The 7,500-nt window shown below is 44.9% G+C and overlaps 1 protein-coding gene and 2 pseudogenes across 1 annotated transcript in view; 2 read left to right on the forward strand and 1 right to left on the reverse strand.

Moving 5' to 3' along the window:
- Positions 1-1,445: 1,445 nt before the first annotated feature.
- On the reverse strand, positions 1,446-1,665 carry LOC120693856 (annotated as a pseudogene).
- Positions 1,666-1,915: 250 nt separating this feature from the next.
- Positions 1,916-2,711, forward strand: LOC120693818 (annotated as a pseudogene).
- Positions 2,712-3,045: 334 nt separating this feature from the next.
- LOC120693815 overlaps positions 3,046-7,500 on the forward strand; it is a 6,761-nt gene continuing 2,306 nt past the window's right edge. The window contains exon 1 of the mRNA XM_039977032.1: positions 3,046-7,500. This exon is cut by the window's right edge and continues 2,306 nt beyond it. Within this exon, the coding sequence (XP_039832966.1) occupies positions 6,900-7,500 (601 nt within the window). The 5' untranslated portion in view covers positions 3,046-6,899.

The following is a 7,500-nucleotide window of genomic DNA, read 5'->3' on the forward strand; positions in this document are numbered from 1 at the left end:
TTTTAGAAAATTTCATGAGATGGGAATTTGTATCAGAGAGAGAAAGAAATGGCTTCTCTGCTTGAGAATTGCTATGAGGCGAAGATCCAGGTAGACAAAAGATTCGTCATGGGGAGGCAGGCAAGGGGAAAAGGGATGTTTGCTTTGGTACCTGTCAATCATTTTGAATCCCGCTTTCATTGACCTTGAAGTCTGAGAGAAGGCTTTTTCTTTCTATTAAAAGATCACAAATCAGAGGGGTGATCAGTCCTCTTTCAATCCTTCATCTTCTTATGAGTAGCCGCCGCTGGGGGGGGGGGTCCTCAGTCTGAATCCTCCACTAGCATTGGACCAACAGTCAGTCTAGCTCTCGCTCTTATCCAATTTCCTTATCCTTTCAGGGCAAGGTCGGAGTAGTAGGCAAATACAATTTCTTTTGTTGCATGCGGACCCGCTTGTGAGATGAAGAAATTGAAGCTAAATGACAATCTGAACCTACTTGCTTACAGGATCTTTAAGAAACTGTGGACTTTTGCACCTTTCTGTCTAGCTTGAGTTATCTTTTAGTTCTCTCCCCTCGGCAAAGTGGATAGGAAAGAGTCTTGCTTCCATTCCACTAGCCAAGAATAAGGAGAGTGACTTTCTCTTTTGAACCTCTTAAGCTGACTTGAAAAAAAACAGTGGTACACCCCTCAGAGATATAGGGACCACCATGCTCGTCCACTTTCTTGATAAACGACTCGATGCATTTTCTCTTCCTTGCCGCTGAGACTGAGACATATCAAAAGATCTATTACTAAAAGGAGATTGGGATCATCCTGTGGTTACCGGATGATGGGAATAACTAAGCAGAAATTTGGAAATGAGCACGAAATGTCTATAAATGAATTTTCTCATTATTTGTTATTTCCGGGTCTTTTCGTTGCATTCACTTACAACAAGAAACAACCACCAGCGTTTGGTGCAGCACCTGCATTTTGGTGCATTCTTCTTTCTTTCCTTGGTCTTTCGTTCCGTCATATTCCAAATAACTTATCTATTACAACGTATTAACCGCTAATGCACCTTTTTTTTATCAAATCTCAGGGACATGGTCTAATCATGAGGGTAGTATTTATCATGGTGTTGGATCCCAAGTTTTTATGGATTCCTTTTTTGTTACCGGGGTCGACCCCAAAGCCATAATGTCTCAAAACGCGGAGGCTATAGAGAAACTTTTCTTTTTTCCTTTGTCTCGAACTTCGTGAAGAACTCCATTCTATCTCTCCAACAAAAAAGTGGGGCTGCGCCCCAGTTGTACACTCCCTTCGTTCGGGGAACCCTTGTTGATTCTGAACTTCGTTCGCAAAGTAAGCGTCCTTTTAACGGGCCAGCCCTTTTTAATGCGCCGCTTGACCCAGTTTGAAAATGAGCTTTGCTCTTCTGGGCGCTGGGCGCTCCCGTGGTTCGCGAGAAGGAAAAAGGACTAATCTTTTGTTACATCTGGCACGAGATGAAAAAGAGAGAGCTTCGTCTATCGATGAACAGCAGATTGACGGAGCTCTTGGCATTGCTTTGTTTTTTCTCTCCTTTCCTATCAGCGAGTTCCGATCCTTTTGTTCGAAATTTCTTCGTTCGTACCGAACCGCTTGCAGAATCAAATCCTGTTCCACAAGATCCTATATCAGCTATACATCCTCCTTGCATTTATGCCGGAGACGTCGCCAGTGCTATGGGCTTTGGGTTATGTAGATCAAAAATGATGAATAGGATTGTGGCACTCCACTCGCCGCCAATGCGGAAGGATGCCGCCGAAAAGAATGGAACGCTGCTTCGCTCTGCTGGATGCGTCGGATCCCATATCCATATAAGAAGCTCGCTCTTTACCCGATCATTCAAAACATTTTTGTGGGCGGCGCGCCTGCTCTATTGTTGCGTAGCAATAGAAGCCTGCTCATGCTGCTTCGGCGGCGCTTTTTTCGCCTTCTCTTCGCTCTGGACAGGAGCGCTAATGGACACGGGGAGGGAGCAGGCGAAGCGTGTCGTTCGTAATGGAAAGAAAGACACCACTACTTCGCCTCTTTGTTGGACCGCCGGCGCGAACACAGTGGTCTCTGACCAGGACCAGGAACCAATTCGAATTGGATCTTGACATGTTGGTTGTTTTAACCGTAGGCATCTCGCCAGGAAGTTGGTGGGCTCATCATGAATTAGGTCGGGGTGGCTGGTGGTTTCGGGATCCCGTAGAAAATGCGTCTTTTATGCCTCGGGTATTAGCCACAGCTCGTATTCATTCAGTAATTCTACCCCTTCTTCATTATTGGACCTCGCTTCTTAATATTTTGACTCTTCCATGCTGTGTCTCAGGAACCTTTTCAATACGGTCCGGATTGCTAGCTCCCGTTCATAGTTCTGCTACAGGACGATACACGAGGAAGATTTTTATGGCGGTTCTTCCTTCTAATTACAGGCATATCTATGACTCTTTTTTACCAGATGAAGCAGGAGGCATCGGTCCGTAGAACCTATAAAAAGAGATGGTTGTGGCGCGAAGTACTCTTGTGCACCTACGTCACTCGGCTCGCGCGCAACCCCGCCCCGTTATGTTATGGAAGAATTTTGCTTCTTGCTGGGCTGGTTATTCAGAGCCAGCAACTGGCTGCCGGATTTCGTCCCGTCCGTAGCGCTTCGGAAGTCACTCTGGCGTGGCGCTGCTGGATACTTCTGATCAATAGGAATAGGAGGAAAAAAAAGCTTATGATGAGCATCTATTGGAGTCGATCATTTCCAAGATCTAATTCGAGTTTCTTATTATGTAGTGGAAACGCCTCACAATCTTCTGTTTTACGCTTACGCTTAAGGGAAGAAATGTTCTTGGTGGATGCAGGCCTTGGTACCCCCAAAATTTGTATGCAAGATGAGCTTACAGGACTGCCAATCAAGCGAGCCACCAGGTTTGAGAATAAGGTGGGATCCAAGAATGTAGTGGCTGGTGAATCACTGATCAAAAAGCGGATTTTGAGAGATTCTTCATCGATCTAGTGGCCGGTGAATCACTGATCAAAGAGCGAGCAGCCGCCAGGTTTAATGATTTGTGGGATCCCTGGATGTAGCGGCTGGCGAACCGCTTCTTCTTCCACAAAGATTCAGACAAAACCGAGCTTGGATAGAACTGAAGAAGATTGGCGAACGAAGAAAAAGGTAAAAGGGTTTAAAATTAAGAAAATCAAAGGAGGTTATTCAGTAGCCATCGCAGGTTTCATTACTTTTCTTCCATTCAAATTCAAAAAGCTCTTAAAAAAAAAGGATAGCGAAAGCTCAATTCACCATTGATAGCTTTATCCCTAAAAGGAGGGATATTGTGATAATAGCGGCAGCAAACAAGAACTTGAGGAAAAAAAAAAAAGATAGAAAAAATTATTAATAATCCGAAGCCCACCTTAATCCATTTTGTTGAGGATCTTGCACTTATTCCGGCCCTATATTTACATAGCCAAGAAAGGCTCTGGTGATCATGCATGACTGCGGAGCGCCTATCGCCCTGGCACGGCACTCTAAAATGCATGTTGGGTTGGGCCAGCAAGAAGACTTCGACTAGGGAGACGAAGAATGGAATTGAAGAAGGCAGCATAGTATAAGATAACAGAATGGAACACCAACCAACGAGTAAGTGGTGGATTTGGATGGAGTCTCGCAGAAGAAGAGTACGCGCGCTAGCGCGCCCCAAGACGTCAGTCCTTTTTCTGCTTGCTGGCCAAGGTCAGTTTACTGAATCCCTTCCAAACACCAACCCAATCTCCATTCCTTGATGGGAAATGAGCAAGACCATATGTTTCTAAAAAATATAGCCCCTATATAAACCTAGCCCTTACTACCCGAACTTCTTACCTTCAAATAAGACTAACTGCCCGAACCCGCTTACTTATCTTCTACGATCTAATTAAGTTAAGCAGTGGTTATTTTTTTTTTTAAGTGACTAGAACTTCTATTAACTACTATTCTAGCACCCAGCTGTGCCATGTGTTTATTCTATTTTGCAGGTATTCCTTTCTCATCTTTTCAGGTAAGATAATTTGCAGATCTTCTTAGTCAGCCTATCTGTATTCTTATCCTCTAGTGCGGATCCAATCTGATTTTATGAAGCCAAGGCCTGACATCCATTGTGGGGATCATCTTTTATCGGGAGACATGGCCTGGTGGTTTCTGATCGAGATTCCTAATCAATAGGGCGAAGAGCTCTTCGCATGATCTGGTCCTACCTTTTTTTTCTACGCTATTTTTTTGCCCCTTCTCAGCTGCTGTCCTTACTCCGGATAAATTGGAACACATTGATTCCGTTCGTTCCTGCCCTTCGCTTCAGGCCATAGTGCTTCTGAATTATTTCTATACCCCTTTGATGAGGCAGCCTCTGACTCTCGTGGGTAAACTCCTACTTGATTAGTCAGAACTTCTCTGTCTCAACTCGTGGACCTATCTATCTTCTTCTTTATAAGAGATAGGGCTATTCTCACGGATTGCTCATATTTTTTTACCCCATTTAAAAGTTTGTGCCTTGTTTCAGCCCTTCCTTCATCTGAACCTTCCAGTACTAATCTATCTTTATGGGGAAGACCCCTCGTCTGACCTCCGAGCTACCCTGTCAATTGTAAAAAGTAGTTGAGTCGTGTCTCGCAGGAGCAAAAAGAGTGAAATGAGGACGTAAGCCCCCCAGGTCTTCCTCTTCCTTCTAAACAAATTGCTTTCGCTTGACTCTTCCAGTAAAAAAGTATACTGAGTGGTTGAAGGAAAGCGAAAAGGAATGGCTTTTTCATGTACCAGATCCGGTGAGCCAGACATCAAGCAAAAATGGACATACAATCAAAGAGTAAGGAGCAGTTATTTGCAATGACGGGTGGATTGGTCAGAGCTGCAAGGAGAGACTCGGTTATGGTGCGATAAAGAGCTTGCTTCAATGCTCGGATTCAGGTAGAAAGTAAGAGCAGTAGCATATTCATAGGAGAGCTTTGTACTTTAAATTAGTAGTCCCGGTAGTTGGAAAAAAGCTCTGAATACAGATTCAAAGCATCAAGATAGGTAGTCCGATCATTAGTTGGCCAGTCATAGCAATTTAAGTAGAAAGCTAGCTTCGGGATCAGATCATTCAACTAAAGCAGTCAGGCCGGGTAGGCTTTGAGGAACATTGGGGGTTCCTTATGTTGTGACTGAGCAGATATGTCTATTGTGCCCGGCAAAAACGGATTTGCAAGGAGTTTGCCAAAGGCTTTCTCATTCGGAAAAACAATTAAAAGTATATTTCCCTTCTCCATTCTCTGCTCGGATGATTGCCGCTTGTGTGAATTTCATTGCTGCGGGTCCCGCGTGTGCTCGAATAAGATTGTTTTAGGATTCTATTTAGTTGAATTTATTGACTCCGCGGTGCTGGTTATCGAGTTTATGGCGCCGCCGACCATCCAAAAAGTAAAAGATGGCGTCGGCATTTACTTATTATGCTCTCTTCTAATAGTGGTCCCTTGGTATTCAGGTTGTAAAATCCTGATAGGAAAGTCGACTGTTAGACCTTGTTTTTGTAATGGCCTATCTTCTTTAAAAAGCCGAAAGATAAGGATTTCTAAAAACTTTTGCGTTCCTTTTTCTTTTTTAGGATGCTGGTCTCATGTTTGATCTGGTAGCGATTAAAGAATGAATCTTGCTCTGGCGATCATGGTGGGATTGGTACACCTCTATATGCTGTAAAATGAAGGTACTCTTGAGTTCATGCTACGACCGCCGATTGTTCCTGTGACCACACGCCGTACCAACAGAAAACTATCAACCTATCGGTATGGTTTGTTGTTCACGTGTTATGATCTCGCTCATCAGATTGTTCCCCCCCCCCTGGTCAATGGCGGTGAGTTGATTGACCAAGGCCTTCCCTTACGACGATGGAATTTCTTCCATCGGCAAGAGTACCTTTGTTTGTCTCCTTCAACTTTAATGAAAAGCCTAGTCTCTCGATACTAACTAATTAGTTAGGAGAGGTGCTTACTTTTGTAGTTAAGGATTCATACCCCATCCCATTCCTTTTTCTTTTCAAAGAAAACCTTACCATTTTTGTTTTGGGCCGCTGTTACCATTTCCATTTCCGGAACCTAAACCTAACTAATACTTAGTTGTTTCCATTTCCTCATCTGGTGATAGATCCTCATCTTCTTCTGGCTCAAATCCCTTTTTCATATCCAGGGCAGGCTTTAGGTACGCTTTAGTTTGAAATCATTAAAGATATGCTCGACCTCGTTTATGTCCATGGTACCATCGTACGTACCTTCTACTATCAACCAGATGAGATAGGGCTTTGAAAGGTCAGAGTCAGTCTCCTCTTTCTTTTAGGTCGTTTAGCAGTTCCCCAACCTGCTTTCTCCCCGAGAAAGCCTTCCTGAGATTAAAAGAAAAAGGTTTGAAGGTTGATCTCTGGGATCAGTGATAGTTCGGAACCAGCAAAGGGAGGCTGAAAAGCCGTAGTGCTAACGCACGCCCTGTAGTTTTGAAGCAGGCTTCGACAGCTGCGAGCTCCGCGTCGAAAAGCGAAGCGAGCCGCGCTAGCGCGCTACTCTTCCTTTATGAGCGAGACTCTATCCAGATCTACTTGATCTAAGAACTCCGCGAGCGAACTGAGCGAGCCATGAGGCGCCTATCGGCAAGGCTTGGAAAAGCCTTAAGTTTAGGCTCCCTTCCTTCACTGAACTGATTCACCCGGGTCCAAACCTGCTGAGCTAGCTAATTTTTCCTTTACGAGATCTCGGCTCTTCGGAATGATTGGAGAAAGCCCCGCCTCCTCTTGGTTGGTGCCGGGCCCGAGAGTGATGGGACTACTTCCTGAAAGAGCCTTTCGTTCGGGCCGGCAGGAGGGGCCCTGATCTATCAATTGAGGGAGCAAAAAACAGGCTTTGCTCCCCTTTTTTTAAATGAAGAAAGAAGGGTCGAAGTTTAGACCGCTCACAGTAGTTCTACCCATAGAAAAGATCATGAAAGAGGCGATCAGAATGGTACCCGAATCCATTTACGATCCCGAGTTTCCAGACACATCGCACTTCCGCTCGGGTCGAGGCTGCCACTCGGCCCTCAGACGGATCAAAGAAGAGTGGGGAACCTCTCGCTGGTTTTTGGAATTCGACATCAGGAAGTGTTTTCACACCATCGACCGACATCGATTCATCTCAATCTTGAAGGAAGAGATCGACGATTCCAAGTTCTTTTACCCCACTCAGAAACAGTTTTCCGCCGGACGACTCGTAGGAGGTGAGAAGGGCCCTGACTCCGTCCCAAACAGTGTACTACTATCGGCCCTACTAGGCAATATCTACCTACACAAGCTCGATCAGGAGATAGGGAGGATCCGGCAGAAGCACGAAATTCCTCTTGTAGTGAAAATCAGATCGGTTCTATTAAGAATAGGTCGTCGTATTGATGACCAAGAAAAGTATGGAAAAGAAGCAAGCTTCAACGCTCCCCAAGACAACAGAGCCCTCATAGTGGGGAGGGTAAAGAGCATCCAACGCAAAGCGA

The sequence above is a fragment of the Panicum virgatum genome, unplaced genomic scaffold (genome assembly GCF_016808335.1).
Source record: "Panicum virgatum strain AP13 unplaced genomic scaffold, P.virgatum_v5 scaffold_183, whole genome shotgun sequence".
Taxonomy (NCBI): Eukaryota; Viridiplantae; Streptophyta; class Magnoliopsida; order Poales; family Poaceae; genus Panicum; species Panicum virgatum.